The sequence below is a fragment of the Penicillium hispanicum genome (assembly GCF_028827665.1).
Source record: "Penicillium hispanicum strain IBT 35686 chromosome Unknown utg000001l_segment0_segment0, whole genome shotgun sequence".
NCBI lineage: Eukaryota > Fungi > Ascomycota > Eurotiomycetes > Eurotiales > Aspergillaceae > Penicillium > Penicillium hispanicum.
In genome coordinates, this window is record NW_026623193.1 from 1,342,411 (window position 1) to 1,358,997 (window position 16,587).

The window sequence follows — 16,587 nt, forward strand, 5'->3', positions numbered from 1 at the left end:
AACTTTAATAAATATTGCCATCTATCTGGAATATCTTTCATATTTTGGTGGCCCGGGAAGAAGGGAAGAAGGTCGAAGACTATCGAGTTTCTGGGCCAATGAGCAATCCGGTGATGGATTGTTATGTGTTGGAAATGCGATCATTCAACTGCGCGTGTGCGTGAGAGAGGAATAGAGGATCCACGTCTGTTCATTGGCGGTCATTTCGGCATACGAGCCAATCGCATTCTGCAGCCTGAGGTCGCCGCCCGCGGATTCTGGGGAAGCCGCATCCAATCACCGCGCGGCTTCGCCCACATGCCGGTGCTGGTGGTCGACGAGCGATGGCGCCGAGTGCAGCAGCAGCTCGAGAAGTGATGATAAGAACCTATTGTGCTCCCGCTTTCTCTTCTTCTCCATGTCACTCTCGGATCGCGTCTGGGGGCATCTCCTGCCACCATGAAAACCACTGGATATGTCCTGGTGTTGCTATACGCTTCACTCGGTGCCGCATTCCCCGTCCAAGCGCCATACCAGCTCAACGAGGTCGCCACCGCTCCGTCAGATCTCAATGAGCAGATCCAGCCTCAGCGGGTGATTGCAATCGAAGGGCCTGAATGCCTGCAGAAACCGACATTCCAGCAATATATCGATCGCCTCCGTTCCGGATCGCAATCTATCTTCCCAGTCAACACAAACGGGTTTTCAGAGAATCATCGAGCTCATTCGGAATACGAGTCGCAATCCATTTCTCCGTTTAGACATCACTACGGGACCCTTCTGGGCAAGGTGTTCCCATTCAAAGATGACCAGACAAACACGATACCGAATGCACGCAGTGGCTTCGAGCATCCCTCCATCTCCACCAAACAGAGGACCCCCTATCTCAAAGCAACAGATCTCGTCGACTTGATAGATCGGCATAGACCCGAATGTGTCGCACTGGCACTGTTGGTGCTTGTTCCCATCGCCTACTTGGTGCTCGAGTTGCTCGAGATGGCAATTCAATCTTGCATCGAAGAACGATTCCCAGACCGTGGCCGGGATCGGGTGCGTCTGATGGGACCTGAGCGACAGTTGCGCGCGTGGAGTAATAGGCAGCGGGACAGATTGGTGGCTCGCGAGAAACGTTGGTGGCATGGCCGGCGGGCGCGTTGAAGTCGGTCTTTTCTCCAATTTAGTGATACCCAGTCTCAGACTCTTCCATTTACTTGGAAGATTCTTTTGTTCATGCGAATGAATCGAACACAGTCATCGCATCCTCGCAGCCCCTTCAGATGAAACAGTAGCTGGCTTTCTCTCACTGGACGCCGTTCCTCTGTTGCCCCACGGAAGCTCTTACAGCCTTCCACGGTTGTCTGCAGATCGTTCCCAGCCCGCAACCCCGTCTCATACAGGGATCTATTTCCAGCGCAGCACCTGGAGTCTTCAATTTGCAATGTCAGTGCTTAACAGGGTGCCCCTGGAGCTCTTGCTCGTGGTCCTGAACTACCTCGAATCAAAATCTGACTGGCTCAGCCTTGCGCGCTCCTGCCGGGCCTTGCTGGACCGCATCCGCCCGCTGCTATACGAATCAATCCAGACACCATGTTACTGCATCGGAGTACACAAGACCCTCGTCCATACTCTCCTCCGCCATCCTGAACTCGCACAATCAGTCCGACATGCGAGACTCGGTCGACTGAAGCGCGGGACTGACCCCGCCACTTACGCCTCCCATCGGCACGAACACTATGAGTGTGCTGAGTCCACCGAAACACTCAAACGAGCTGTTAATGTCCTTAGCCACAGAGACTGGGAAGCGACCCAGTGGGCCGAGGATCTGGACGCCAACCAGCACCGCGATCCCTGGCTGGCCATCCTGCTCTATCTCCTACCATGCGTCGAAACCCTCGAGCTGTTCTGGGGCGGTTCAGGGACCAAATACTCCGCATGGGTCTTGGATCGCGCATCAAAGCGCTCCAGCCCATTCCACAACAGCCCTGTCTTCGTCGCACTCCACACAGCCGTAATCAAAGTCCCTGAGGACGAGGGCATGGGCTTCACTCCCATGCGTCTCGCGCCCTTCTTCCGCCTCCCATCGCTGCGCACACTCAAAGGACAGCTGATGACGGACCGCCATCAGAACTACACTGTCGCCCCGCCTAACAGCTCCGCCATCGAGCATCTCGAGCTGGTGCAGTGCAGCAGCACCACGGGGTTTATCGATCTCATTTCACCCTGCCGGAATCTCCGCTCCTTCACCTACACCCACCAGGAATGTACTCCCGAGACAAGTGAGTACAAGAGGTGTTTCTTCCGGGCTCTGCTGCCCGTCGCGTTTACCAAGTCCCTGGCCGTGAAGCGAGATACGCTGCAATCCATCATGATCGATGATTACCGCGCGTCCGTGGCGAACGGCGGCCGGAACGGTGAGAAGTACATCGGATGTATGGCCGGCTTTAGGAATCTGCGGCATTTGCATATCCCAGCGCGCTTCTTCCTGGGCAGTAACCCAAACCCCGAGGACAACCTGCGTATCCCGTTAGTCGACTTTTTGCCTGTCTCCATTGAGTCTCTTTGGATATCTGAAATATCTGTGATGGTAGGTCCGTTGATCCAAAAGGAGCTGTTGCAGCTGATTGCGGCGTCTGAGGATCGGTTTGTAAACCTGAGGCAGATTGATCTGGAAGGGAGGAGTTGGATCGAGAAGGCGTTGCCGGAGAATGTCGAAGGATTGAGAGGGGTGTATCCTTATTACTCGCATCTGTTGAACAGAGGAATCCTGGAGGAGTTCGCCGAGTTGGGTCGATGCGGCCATAGGACGGGGGTTAAGATTATGCTGCGAGACCATGCAGTCGAAGCGGCTATGGAGGACTACGATGATGTGTCCTTGTTTGTCGCCGATGCGGACAGTGATGAGGACTGGTAACTCGGAAGAAATCCTGAAGCTATCGCTCTGCATAAGGGAATTGAGGCGATTGAATAATTATTTTACGTAGCTGCGCGATCCCTCGTCGTAGACCGGCCCTTCACAATTAGACATCAATGCACCTCTGGGAAGATTCATTCCAGCACTTCCCCCATCCACTCCCGGAGTTCTGACTCTGGCAATCTAAGAGTCACTCTCGGTGGTGGCAGACTTAATGCCAGCCTGCATGGCGTCCAGGTGCGCGAACTTGTACGTATCCTCGCCCAGACTCCACGCCATCACGCCGCCGATCTTCTTGGCCTCGACAATGTCCGTGAACTTGCGCGCGATCAGGTCCGGCGTGTCCCAGGTCCAGAAGAGGTTGTCCTCCTTGTCCCAGTAGTACTGGCCGCCGGCCTTCTCGTCGGTCTTGCCGTCCGTCTGGGCGCGGCGCCACGAGTCCGTGATCGAGATGCCCTTGCAGGTGCCGTAGTCCGACAGACAGCCCGCCTGGCAGAAGTCATCGCCGGAACCACTAGGAGACGGTTAGCATTGGATATTCACGGGGATACCGGGACGAAAATCAGTGGATGCACGTACCAGTTGCCATAGGCGCTGCAGCACTGTCCGTCAGGGCACTTGGCAGCCTCCCCGAACCCACACTTGCCGTTGGTGGAGGTCTTGAGGTTCGCCGGCGGCGGGGAGACGGTGCTCGCCTCGAACGTCAGCGCGCCAGACTTGCCGTTGTCACTGCCGTCGTCGTTCTCGAGCTTGACGACCTTGCAGCCAATCGGGTGCGTATCGCAGTCCGAGTTCGGGTCTGTCGTGAACCACTTCGCATAGTACGCAAAGCCCAGGTTGACCTTCTCGGCCTCCAGGCCCATGTCCATGTAGCCGCTGACGACATCCAGCGAGTCCTGCACGCTGGTGTGGTGGTTGGTGACGTTGTCGCGGCGGTTCATGATGTCGTAGCTCATCACGTTGACCATGTCGACGGACTTCCAGATCTTGGGCCCGGTCTCCTTGGTGAAGGCGATCATGTCCTGCTTGCGGCCCGGAACGGCGATGGAGAGGGTCTTGTTGCCGATGGCCTTGCGCACGGCGGCGAGGAACTCGGGATAGGTCTCGATCTCAGACACTTTGTCGGAGTTGGGCACTTGTTTGTAGTCCTGGCCGTTGCCGCCGGGGTACTCCCAGTCGATATCTGGTGTATAGTGTTAATCCGGCCGCCATGAAGTCGTGGGGCTGACTGGGGTGCTTACCGACGCCGTCAAAGCCATTGGCGTCCAGCATAGAGGCGACGTTCTTCGCGTACCGCTCGCGAGTCGAGCTGTCCTTCGCTGCATCGGAGAAACCAGCCTCATCGCCCCATCCACCAATGGCGATCATGAGCTTTGTGTCCGGGCCAAAACGCGTCCGCATGTTGTCCGGCGACTCGAAAGGGGTGAACGATGGCGGCGAGTCAGAGTTGAACAGCTTGGACGGCGCGAAGCCCATGATCGCGTGGTCGATGTACTGCGTTTGGTTCGTCCCGGGGAGATCGGTCGTATGGTACCTGCAATTCAACATCAGAATGGTTCTGATAGGGCTACTGCAGGGAATCGTGGAGCACTCACTCGTCAATGTACATGGCAAATCGCATGCTGGCAGCGCCTTGGGCGGCCAACAGGCCGAGGGCAAAATGCTTCAGCATCGTAAATATTATCCCGCGACAACCTAGATGGAGGGGGATATTGAGAGAAAGGTCAAACAAGGCCGATCAACGAATATAAGCAAGCTGATGGACAAGCCCGGCTATCCAGAATGGCAGCGAGATGCTGCAAACGCGAAAAATGGAGAAGAATGACCGAAGAAGAAGCCCTAAGCCCTCCAGGAGAGCAAGTCCCCTGGTATAAGACCCTTCGGGCCATCCAAAAATCCAGAACGATCATTGTCCGTGTGGACCATATCGCAGCTGAAGGGGACAACGCCCGATCCTGGATGTCCACGCAGTATGCGTGTGCAACAAAGCAGATTGGCGGGGCATGTATGCTATCCCTGTGCACAAGTGGAGCATCGGACGAGGCAATGGATGAGATGTTGAGGAAGGGAGTTTGCTCCAGGAGGGCAATGGAATGTTTGGCGTGGGTTGCTGCACCTGTCAATAATCAGCAGTGTACAGATGCAAGTTCTGTTCAATCTGCCTGGCCGCTGAGAGACCTCCCAATGCACATTGTTTTCTGATGTTGTGAGGAATATTGATTGCTGCAGTGGAGGCTTCTCTAGAGCACGGCTTGGCCGGCATGGCATATTGGCAACACATTCCTATCCCTCCCATTGACATTCCTCTGGCGTCACTGACTATTGATCTTCCCCATGGAGTCGCAGCTATTAGACAGATTGCCTCGGAATTCACGTACCGAAGACTCCATTGGCCACGCTGGTATCTCACACTTGAGGCCCCTGGCATGAATTGCTGTCCTGCGAGGCTCTTACTGAAGGTGCTCACCGGTATGAACGCAAGGATAAATCAGGTAGTGCTTGGAGAAATGCATTCGTGCAGTAAGAGACATACTGATCTAGGGGTATAAAAGAATAAAGTCCACAAAACGCCAGATCTATGCAACACACTGCTTAGTTCCAGTGCCGTCGAATGATGGGACGCGCTGGGTCCCAAGGACCGATGACCACGTTCTTGTACTTCTGCAAGCTGATGAGCCACCAGCTACAGCCGCCCATCGCCAGAGCAGTCAGGATACTCCCCAGGATGGACCCGATAATGGCAGAGGCCCATCCACCGCCCAAGGTCACGCCAACTGCACCCCCGGCGATGATCACAAGCGCGAGTGAGAGAACGACATGTCCAGTCCATGACTTTTGTCGAAGCTGACGGCGGAAGATTGGGAACAGCCCAAAGACTTCCATGGAGAAGAGCATGAGGCTGAACACGTGGGTTGTTGACGGGAGACGAGACGCAAGCACGGTGGAGGCCATCACGGCTGCGTTGGTGGAGAGGGAAGCTGGGAATTTGGTGGCGCCTGCGCCCTCGCCGCTTCCATAGTCGAAGGAGAATATGTTCATGATTAAAAGCCAGCAACTCAACGCCCAAATGGAGTCGCTGGCGGTAGACTTGGTAAGCGATTTCAAGATGGGACTCAGTCCCAACAAGGAAAAGTAGATAAGAAAGGCCGATTTGACCGTCGACAGACGCTGGCGATTGCGTGAAGAAAACAACGATGGCCTGTCAATGACATGCTCATCTGTACTTCCGAACGCAACACTTGGGGCGGCGGTGGGATCCCCAGTTCGCACGCCCAAGTCTATCCCGCCGCCTGGGCTTCCATTGAGATCCGCATTTCGCTGAAGGAGGTGGTGCTCTTTTGATTCACTGCCAGACATGGTAAGGCCGAGTCCATGAATTGGACTGTCCTTTCTACCATTGGATTGGGTCTCATTGCCGGCTGGGTTGGCGGCGCTTGTCATGGAGCTCGAACTGGAACTATCATCACCACCGATAGCGCCATTGGTATTCTGAGAAAGCTCCGCCTGTTCTCTCCAGATCCAATTGTCCCACAATATCCACCCCATAGCCGTGCCAACACTTCCCCAGCAGACAATCGAGACGGGGCTCACGCGGTCCTGAACGATTCCAATGAAGCAGCAAACGAAAATCGTGACGGAGCAGACATGCTGCACGATGACAGTTGAATCAGATACCAATGGCCAGAAGTCATACGGCCGAACTCGGGGATTTCGCTGGAGATGGTCCAGAAAGGTTTCGGTATCGGTATAGTTGTCCGGGTCTATCGCTCCATCAGTATCGTCATCATCCAATCGAGCACGACCGTATCAGCCCTCAAAAACGTACAAGACTGTTTCACCCAGAGCAACTTCTTCCAAGCCCCCTTCCGTCTCCGGCGCCCACCAGCACCGCCCAATTTCCTCACGTCTTTCCGATTAGGATCGGCTCCGAGCACTCCATGCGGCGGTCGCAATGTTGTAATAGCCGTGCCATCAGTGCTCAGAGAGCGAAAGCTGGCACCGTAGCTTGTGGGAACTGAGCGGGCCCTGGCTAGCGATGGCGCAAAGTATGCATCTTCCGGTGCTAGACGGTCGGGATCGGGGATGCGTTCCTGTTCAGGAGGTTGTGGTCCCCGGGTGTGTTTGGGATGTGTGTGGGCGGAGGTAGGTGGGGGATATTCGGAGAGCGATGATGAAGGAGGAGTCATCGAGCTGAAGTCACTGGCATTTGCGCATGGCATGGGCAAAAGAGCGACGAAGCGTTAAGAATTGGAGATGTCGAGTTCGTTTGCGCCGCCGAACGCGCAATCCCACGTGTCGGGCGATAGGCGTCACGTGGATTCCACAGCCCTGGTTTCCGGATTCTATTCATACCTTCCTGCTTTGTTCTTTTGGTCATTGAGAATGAAAACGTGCAATTTTACATATGCATGTAGAGACTTCAAATAGATTTCATCTTTGTATTTGATTAAATTTCTGCCTGGATGTGTGCTTAGAGCTCAGCAATTACATCACGCTCGTGACGCTGTTAACTAGTAACCAGCATGCTTCAACTCAATGACGTGGGCCCTGCTATCGCTCACAGATAGCCTGCGAATGTCATCACAAAGAATCTTAAACTCATCCTCGCATCCTTCTCCGATGTACCGCTGTTCCAGCTGGCCGGGAACCTTACACCAAAGGCCCATTTCCGCATCGACTTTGGCCTCATTGTAGAATTCTCGGGCCTTTTTGAAAAGAGTCTTCATATCACATCCCTCCAGAGGGAACAAGCGCACATTGGGTGTGGTGTCAGAAAGCAGTTTGAAACGCACATTCGGGCTTGTAAAGAGGCGACGAGCGACAGGCAAATCCGATGAATCACGGCGGCTGGTGGTTTTAGGTCGCTTGACCTGGGGCTCAGACGCACTCTCCGTGCAGTCGGAGGAAGACGAGTCAATTAGAATCACATCCATTGGTGTCCGTGGTGTTCGAGGTGTCTGAGGTGTCTTTGGAGTGGATGGAATACTGATCCACCGATTAGCACTCTCCGGCGAATTTGGTGGTCGGGGAGTTGTGGTCTGGGTGCGACTGGTGGGATCGGCAGCATTTCCAGATGTAGCATAACGTGCTGGTGAAATTGTTCCGACGGCATTGTCGAAGAAATCGGCCTTGAAAGTCACTGGCTGGCCATCCGTTCTCCAGACTCGGATGGCACACACCTCCGAATCATATCTTTGCTCCCAGCCAAGCCATGCAACGAGATACACTCCCCTGTAGCCGCTGCTTTTGAATTTTGGACGGGCTTGGGAGACGGCTACCAGTTCTGCGGGATTGTTTTCTGCATGAAGAACCATCACACAATACTTGAGCTGCTTGCGCTTTTTCACCGAAATGATGAAGACGGATAGCTCATGGTTTTCCCCGTCCTGATCAAACACCTTGAATGGGTCCCAATACAGAACCTCAGTTGCCCTCACTCGGAGTGAGCAAGGAGGTTGCATATCTGGGTGAATCTCATGCCATCCTTCAAGGATGGTACGTAGATGGTCAGGAAACGGTTGACTAGGCCCGATTACCTGGTTGTATGACCATATAAGGCTGATCGAGGAAGTCTCCGGAGACGACGGGAGGGACATCGGTACCTCATGACCAGCCGGTGTCTCTTCCTCTATTCTAACCAGACCGGTGGTTGGCGAAACACTGTAGCTAACAGTGGGAGACCAAGGTTGCTGAAGAGGTGAGCTTGGGGCTGCTTCTCGGGTCTGATGACACGCAGTTTCAATTGACAGGGGATAGGCCACCGACGGAGACTGTGGGTTGAGATGCAATGAAGTCTTGATCTTCTGCGAGGGCGGTGGGGTAGAGCCCTCATCATGTTGGAGGGCATCGTCAACTTTCGTGGAGCTTTTGGAGATATCAGACTCGTGCGATTCGTCGGGACCTCTCTCTGATTTCTTGGGGTTGTACGTCAAGGAGTGCCCATCTAAGCTCATATCAAGGTCTGGTTTGTCTGACACCATCATCTCCACTGCCTGCAAAGCCTTGCCAGGCGGGGAGGTCTTCCTGGAGCTGATGACTTCCTCATTCACCTTGGAAAGAGACAAACATGAGGGTGTCCGTGGAGGAGCTCTGGCAACGTCGTTAATGAGCTCCGGATCTCTAGGAGTTAGACTCGAGCGAGATGGGGGACCAAGAAGCTCGGGTAAGAAAGTTGAAACACCTGTCAGCAGATGGTGTTCAAGGGGCTCTTGATCAGTCAATGTCGGACAGGTTACAGCTGCATTCAGCGGGCCCAGGTCAGGATCACTGCCCTCACAGGGGACAGGATCATCGGGGACAGAGAAAACTTCCTGAAGAGGTTCCTGGCTTGCAGCCTGCGGTGGTACTTGCTCAGCGCCGTCTGCCTCGCAGACTAAACGGACAAAGAGGGACTCCTTGCCAGTGCTCTGGTCGTCATCCATCTTCTGCTGATTGGTACGAGATATCGGTGGTCAGAGGTGGTTGTAGTGATGAAGGAGTGTACGGGGGCAGAGAGTACGTGGATGTTGGTACTTGGGGCGACGAGGTGAGAGCAAGAGGTTAGCAGATCACGAGGAGAATTTGTGTACCAGCCCAACGTCAAGGCGACACTATATGGGCAGCCTTGGAAGTTTGCAGTCAGGTTGCTACCTGTGACCTAAGTTGCACAACTCCTTCTTCTCGATCATGGCTCTGGTATTGCCAGGAAAATCTCTAGGTATTTAATACATCCATGCGCGGAACAGCACCATTTATCCTGTCAACATTCTATATCGGGCACACAAGTCTGCTCCCGCAGTCAATCCATGTCGTAGTAGAAGCAGATCAGATGTCTCCAACAAGAAGTCAGGGGAAAGAGGCCGGAGCACCACTCCATTTGAGTGGACAAAAACGTCTTCTGGAAGGGTAGGTGCGACATGCAGAGAAGAAACCATGATGGGGCCCAAGCCAGCGGGTTCGTTGAGAAATCTATCAACCCAAGTTGACACCATGAGTTTCTCGGACGGCGTCCACCAAACTGTCGGAGGCTTGGAATGCACATTCAGGGGGTATCATGGTCTTGTCCAAGCAGGCAAAAATAAATCAGAAGGTGCTTTCTGGCCGCCTTGGCCTATGATGCGCTGGACGGGCCATTCTGTTGAGAGTTCGAGACAGTGCTCTGGGCGAGATTCCGGACCGCCTGCGGTGTCGCCACATCATCAACGCTATTTCTGCGACCCCAATTTTGTGGCTGACGACGAATGAAAGCCCCGACAGCACCCAGATAGCCTTCGTGGCGTAAGAAGTATGCTTGCTTCTCACCCTTAGACCAGAAACGGATGGCGTATGACAATGTGTTCATGGTCTGGCGGTGGCCGCGAATGAACGATCCACCAAAGTAGATGTGCTTTACTTGGTGTTTCTCCGACTGCAGATAGGCAATTTGACCAATGTTGTTACTGTCCAGGGTAGTGTTAGTCGGGAACATGTCAAGCCAAAGAAAACAGGTAATATATAGACACACCTGATAGCATACAGAAGACTTCGGCTCATGTCTTCGTGGCGGAAGTTGACACCCCCATTAGTCTGATCAAATTCGGCGTCGTGAATCAGGCCCTCGCCATCCTCGGCGCCTCGCTCCGCCGCATTCTTTAAGCGAAAAACCTTGCCGAATGTGCTAGCAATAGCCGTGCTTTTCAATCCGATCTTGCTGTAGTCCATGCCGTAGATATCACCAACCAGCATGTCCACTCCACTGTTATCGCCGCGATCCGCCATGGCCAGCATGTCGTCAAAGGTTCGGGCGCCCGTCAGCAAAGACATGATCCCCCAGAAGGTACCACCACCCAGATGGGTTCCTCCCACACGCTGGAACTGTCTCGGGCCGGACACCTTGATCATGGAAACGCCGGATCCAATGTTGACAAGAAGGTAGGGGTAAACATCTGGTCGGGCCTCGGCAAACCGCATCGGCTCTGGATCGGTATCGCTGTATGTGAAGACCTCGTTGGGGATCTCGGTAATGAAGAAGTCAAGACCTACGAACCAACGATCTCATTAGCCTCATCTGCAGAGCATGGCAAGCTCACCGGAGACTTACCGATGATCAAGCATTCCATCTCCTCCTCGCGCAGAATGTTGACGTCCAGCGCCTGCTTGAGCTTGTCGTAGAATTTGAAAGCACCGCCACCGGTTGCCACGACACACAGCTCGTCCTTAGCCGAGCCATTGAGCTTCTCGTGTTCCTCCTTCAGCTGTCGGATGAAGTTGATGCAGATGTCGATGCGGTGGGTTTCGAAGTTGATGAAATTGAGGCGACCGCCATTGTCGGCCTCGTCAAGCTCTCGGGTGAAATACACGAGCTTCGCAAGCGATCCGCCAATCTATACAACAGCCGACGTGGTCAGTTGGCGACATTAAGAGAATGTTTTTGTTCTGCTGCATGCCGATTGCGGGGTGGCATGCGGGGCGCCGAGCGACCAGCGCAAACGGTGGAAAGACGACACTCACATCGACGGCGACATGGCTCACGACCCCGGTATGGTGTGGCAGGCGGATATCCTTGTTCTCGTAGTGCACGCCGTCGGTCTCGACGGGGCTGCGCGACCGGACCTCATCGTCCACGATGAACGCGCCCGTCACGTTAATCTTGACGGCGCCCGGGTTGGTAATGGCCTCCTCCAGACGGGCAGGGCGCTTGCGCCGACCGTCCTCGGGGGAATCGATACGGTCGGGAGGAGGCATGGCAAGGACGGGGAGAATCCGGAGATTAGTGTCGAAGTCCAGAAGTCCGGAGGTTCAAAAGGCCCAAGGTCTGGAGATCCACGGCCCGCAGGGTGGCCGTGCCCAGGCTTACGGCGTATATTTTCTACCCGCAAACGGTTCCACCAGGAAGCTGCGCTGCCGAGGTCGAAAGGCGATGCGATGTTGCCCTAACTCCGAGCAATTCCTGGGATGCAAGGAGAGCTGCGCTGGGAGTATCAAAGCTAGTGATCAATCTTCCTTGCCTGCTGTGTTAGAAGGACCCTCTTTCTTTCTACATGCATTTTGCGGTTCGAATGGCAAAGTAGATAGCATCAGGAGAGATATATACAGTCAATGCTGGTGTAGATGCCACCGATCCATATCCCAACTCCCTCTCCACGAGGAAGGTGTCTCTTAGGCCATTTCCGAGCAATATCACTGACGGACAACTTGACAACCTAGTGGTAACTGTTCTATTAGTTAACTCCTACTCTCCCAAGCGATTGCCTACCTTTTTTTCGATCGAACATTTCAAGCCGAGTGCGGATCTGGCAGCCCTAGACATATGGTTTGGCATTTGCAGATCGTATTGATTGTTCATCGTGGAAATTCCATTTCAACCGTTTGATCCCGGGTCAAGTACCCCTGGGCGATTCTTCGTTGCAATTGACGACACAACTGGCCACGTAGATCGAGCTTCCTGATACTTTTCAAATACTTCATAGATGCCAAACTTTGAGGCGACAGCTTGCTGCGTAATCTTGGGGAAATCTGAGGCAATGTGTAGACTTCTCTCTTCTTCTTTCCGCGTTGAAACTCCATCGCAAGGGCACTCAGAGCTTTAACCAACCTCTTGAGCCGGTTGGTAACCCTCGAGTGCACCTAGCATCCAAGGTCGGTGATCAAATAACGATGCTTCCCAAGGTAAAGCGGCGGCGTGCCCATGAAAACCTCTGGCGTACGTTCAAAACAAGGTCTTCTTGATCCCATCGTCGTGTTTTCAAGAAGAGTTCTTTCTCGATATCTCGGTCGATCTGGTCACCCCCAAGTTGCCGTTGTCCCAGTCTTCGAGCTCGAAGACACCCGTGGTCTCCACGGAAATTTTGGTCCTTAAGTGGTCCATAATCTCTGAACACTCATGGACACGCAGTGATTTCTGTCCCTCAGGATCTAGCTCACCAGCAGCTTCGGTGATCTCCTGCATGGCAATATTTATATTGACAGGGGCCACAGTCAACATAACAGATCACTAACTCTGTATCTGGTGTAGGCCATGTCTGTACTCAGACTGATATCGGCCATCATTGCCCTATCAAGCGTGGTGATCTGAACAGTCCCAGGAACGTCAGCCACGGTCACCCACAAACTTCGCATCATGTACTTGCCTTCCTATCAACCGATGAAATAGCGAGTCCTATGGGAGTCAGCCTTGGCAATGAATGGAAATGACGTGCAATTATCAACAACCTACCTTCTTGGTCATTCTACCACGTCCTCAGCTGATCAGGGTTGATACACTGGAGGCTTTCCAGCCTCTGAGAACGTGCTCCTCACATATACCAATATTCGATCCTTGAGTAAGTGAGCTGAACGAAGCCGAAGATGGTTATATCAATGCTCATGGCTGGGATCTTACTGCTGGATTGATCACCAAGCACGACAAGCTCATCAACCCCATCAAGTAGGGGTCACTCAATGTGTATGTGGCTGTCTTGGTGTCCATCTCTGTCAAGAAGCTCCATAAGGGAAGAGCAGAAACAGGAGAAACATGTCCAGATCATTATTCAAGCACGTGCTTCATCTCTTCTATCATACCTATCTTAGGTACTCAATAGGATATCTTCAATTTGGCAAACATAAATGATTTCCACTTCATCTCGGAATAATTCCTCATTCCGCTTCTTGTTTGCTCTCCCTAACCACGTGCCTCCCCAAGAGTGTAAACGGGCCTATTCCGCTTCGAACGGACAATCCCACGAAGTTCTTGGGGTCTCTTCTCTCCAAGGTTGATTCCCTCCTCCTCCCTTTCCCTCCCCGCCCACCCATTAACGCCTGGATTCTCTCCATTTGCTGCGTACTCGTTTAAGTACTCTGCGCATCCTGTCATCATTTCAATCGCTGCAAGGTATTTCCTGGAACTTTGGAATACCATTGACGCGTCGAAACCCTCTGGTACCTACTAAGTTCGAAGACAAGCATCACCCCTCCTTCCTTCATCAAGATCTCCATCCTTTATCAAGATGGAGAAGATGAAGGATATTCATGACGCTTTGCAGGATGTCTCAAACAAGTCCAAAGAGACTGGCAATGAAAAGCCGTCCCGCGGTCCTGCTCTCTCCGAGGAAGCCACTCGGGCTGCCGAGAAGGGTTGGGTTGTACCTACGCCCTTCGACTATGAAGCCTATGCAAACAAGGAATCCACGGACTGGGCTGGTGTCGCAGCTCGGTACGAATGGGATGATGAGTACGGTGATATCGGTCCACCCAATGAAGAGCTGGAGAAGATGCTCTTCCGTAATGAGTACATCCAGCGCGCAGGGAAGAAACTTTCGGAGTAAGTCCAGTCCTTAACGCTTGGCTATTGCACACTGATATCTCGATGTCTGATAAACATCTTCGCGTAGAATGAATCGGATCAAGGTTGTCTGTGAAAGCGAGGAGCGGATTACCCCGATTACTGCGGTTAGTATTTACCTACCAGCCCTGACTCTAACTCAATGCTTGTACTAACAATGTATAGTGGGATGATGCTGGGCTACATCCAATCATGCGAGAGAACATTAGGCTATGCTTGTATGAACAGCCCACGGCTGTCCAGTGTTATGCCATCCCGGCAGTGTTTCAAAACAAGGACTTGATCGCTATTGCTCAGACCGGTGCGTGATAAGTTTATGCCCACACTCTTCTTGAGCTAACATGTGCAGGGTCCGGTAAAACGGGCGCATTTTTCATTCCCATTCTATCGAAGCTAATGGGAAAGGCCAAGAAGCTGGCTGCAGCACGTCCCAATGTTGCTGAAGGGTTTGACCCCAAGCTGAATGCAGTCCGAGCGGAGCCATTGGTTTTAGTCGTCTGCCCTACTCGTGAGTTGGCTACCCAGATCTTCGACGAAGCTCGTCGTCTCTGCTATCGCTCCATGCTTCGCCCCTGTGTTGTGTATGGCGGTGCACCTGCGCGCCTCCAACGTGAGGACTTGCAGAAGGGATGCGACGTTCTGATCGGTACCCCTGGTCGCATTCTGGACTTTATGAATCAGCCTCACGTTTTGTCCCTTCGGCGTGTGAAGTAAGACTTGCTCTTTTCACCGATTCCATTAGCGCCCCCACAGTCCAAGCTGACGATTGTTAAGATACACCGTTATTGACGAGGCCGATGAGCTACTGCAATCTGACTGGGAAGAGGACTTCAAGAAGATCATGTCTGGCGGCGGTACGTTTTCTTTTACGTCCTTGCCCTATAATCCAATCCCCTGGAAGATTAACCTGCATCAGATATGAACGAGGACGAGGATCACCGTTACCTGATGTTCTCCGCCACCTTCAACAAGGAATGTCGCAAGCTTGCACGGTCCTACCTTTGCAATGACTATGTTCGCATTCGCATTGGCCGTACTGGCAGTTCTCACCTCAATGTCGCGCAGACAGTACGCAGTTTTGATCAAGATAGAAGTTTATTCCTTTTGCTAACGGAGTGATTCCTCGTTCTAGGTCCATTACGTAGAGGATCGACAGAAGAAAAGAGCTCTGTACGACCTTCTCATCAGTATGGTGCCTATTCGAACCCTGGTATTTGTCAACAGCAAGGAACAAGTCGACTTTGTGGATGACTTCCTGTTCAACTCGGGTCTTCCCAGCACCTCAATCCACGGAGGCCGCACCCAGCGAGAGCGTGAGGATGCGATGTGAGTCTACGGCTATTGTCTGCCATTGATTCTAGTCTCAGATTGCTGACGCAATAACTAGACGAGCATTCCGTACTGCTCAATGTCCGATCATGGTTGCCACTGGTCTTTCTTCGCGCGGCCTGGATATCATCAACGTGATGCATGTCATCAATTTCGATTTACCTCGAGCGTCCCACGACGGCATCACGGAATACATTCATCGTATCGGTCGCACTGCTCGCATCGGCAATGAAGGCATCGCGACATCGTTCTACAACGATCGAGATTCAGAGCTTGCTCCTGATCTGGTGAAAATTCTGCTTGAATGCAAGCAGCCGATTCCGGATTTCCTTGAGCAATATGTTCCCGAGAACAATATCATCGACTTCGAAGATGATAAAACCGATGCCTCGGAAGAGAACGATGGGCAGGCGTCCAAGGACGCGGAAAATCTCGAGTCCATGGAGGACTACTTCGGCGTCGACGCCGTCGCCCTTGCGCCAAAGGAAACCCCAGCCAAGGAGAACCCTACCAGCGGATCCTTCGAGCAGCCGACCGCCAACTGGGCCCCTCAGAACACCGACGATGGTAGCTCCAGCTCAATGGGTAAGTCTCAGTTGGAACCAGCCGGGGGCTGGTAGCGAAGTCTCCCTGGCACAATGGCGTTTTCAAGTGTTGATTAGGGCTGCGTTCCCGGCTACCCATCCCGCTGCTGTCAAGCCGTCTCACCAGTTAGCTGTACGAGCGGGTAACGCGATGCGAGTGAAGTCCAAGCTGCGAAGGCTCTGAGCTCTGCAATTGAACACGGTCTGTCCCCTTGAAAATGCCCGATTGTGGATCCTAGAAGGTGATGTTTTACCAACGTGACTTTGTTGTGCACCCGGGAACCCGGCGACAACCCTGTGGAAGGAATACTTGACCAAGGAATCATTATTAATTCTCCGTCACGGTGAGGATAGATCTGCATTTCTGAGTTTTGTGGTTCTCTTTGCAGGGAATGTGTGGTTCTACTGATCCTACCGGCCTATTAGGGCGGTAGCATGGGAGTGCTTTGAGGTTAGATTGTTGAGGCATTGCTATTTGGGATTTGCATGGATTCACTTTTCTGATA

At 53.1% G+C, this 16,587-nt stretch overlaps 7 protein-coding genes across 7 annotated transcripts; 3 read left to right on the forward strand and 4 right to left on the reverse strand.

The window, feature by feature from the left end:
- Positions 1–438: 438 nt before the first annotated feature.
- N7459_000550 (uncharacterized protein) lies at positions 439–1,137 on the forward strand (the record flags this gene model as incomplete). The annotated part of the gene is made up of 1 exon (XM_056939735.1): positions 439–1,137. One exon carries the CDS (start codon positions 439–441, stop codon positions 1,135–1,137), a length of 699 nt encoding a protein of 232 aa, XP_056804015.1.
- A 280-nt stretch (positions 1,138–1,417) lies between these two features.
- Positions 1,418–2,890, forward strand: N7459_000551 (uncharacterized protein; the record flags this gene model as incomplete). Its single annotated transcript, XM_056939736.1, has 1 exon — positions 1,418–2,890. The coding sequence occupies one exon, from the start codon at positions 1,418–1,420 to the stop codon at positions 2,888–2,890; it is 1,473 nt and encodes a 490-aa protein (XP_056804016.1).
- A 183-nt stretch (positions 2,891–3,073) lies between these two features.
- Positions 3,074–4,562, reverse strand: N7459_000552 (uncharacterized protein; the record flags this gene model as incomplete). Its single annotated transcript, XM_056939737.1, has 4 exons — positions 3,074–3,404; positions 3,470–4,073; positions 4,132–4,424; positions 4,486–4,562. The coding sequence occupies 4 exons, from the start codon at positions 4,560–4,562 to the stop codon at positions 3,074–3,076; spliced, it is 1,305 nt and encodes a 434-aa protein (XP_056804017.1).
- A 920-nt stretch (positions 4,563–5,482) lies between these two features.
- pigc (phosphatidylinositol N-acetylglucosaminyltransferase) lies at positions 5,483–7,077 on the reverse strand (the record flags this gene model as incomplete). The annotated part of the gene is made up of 2 exons (XM_056939738.1): positions 5,483–6,651; positions 6,717–7,077. 2 exons carry the CDS (start codon positions 7,075–7,077, stop codon positions 5,483–5,485), a joined length of 1,530 nt encoding a protein of 509 aa, XP_056804018.1.
- Positions 7,078–7,401: 324 nt separating this feature from the next.
- On the reverse strand, positions 7,402–9,312 carry N7459_000554 (uncharacterized protein; the record flags this gene model as incomplete). The annotated part of the gene is made up of 1 exon (XM_056939739.1): positions 7,402–9,312. One exon carries the CDS (start codon positions 9,310–9,312, stop codon positions 7,402–7,404), a length of 1,911 nt encoding a protein of 636 aa, XP_056804019.1.
- A 668-nt stretch (positions 9,313–9,980) lies between these two features.
- On the reverse strand, positions 9,981–11,593 carry N7459_000555 (pantothenate kinase; the record flags this gene model as incomplete). The annotated part of the gene is made up of 4 exons (XM_056939740.1): positions 9,981–10,308; positions 10,374–10,887; positions 10,950–11,232; positions 11,360–11,593. 4 exons carry the CDS (start codon positions 11,591–11,593, stop codon positions 9,981–9,983), a joined length of 1,359 nt encoding a protein of 452 aa, XP_056804020.1.
- Positions 11,594–13,833: 2,240 nt separating this feature from the next.
- On the forward strand, positions 13,834–16,117 carry N7459_000556 (DEAD/DEAH box helicase; the record flags this gene model as incomplete). The annotated part of the gene is made up of 8 exons (XM_056939741.1): positions 13,834–14,147; positions 14,218–14,275; positions 14,334–14,469; positions 14,518–14,878; positions 14,943–15,022; positions 15,085–15,236; positions 15,301–15,494; positions 15,556–16,117. 8 exons carry the CDS (start codon positions 13,834–13,836, stop codon positions 16,115–16,117), a joined length of 1,857 nt encoding a protein of 618 aa, XP_056804021.1.
- Between the last annotated feature and the right edge of the window lie 470 nt (positions 16,118–16,587).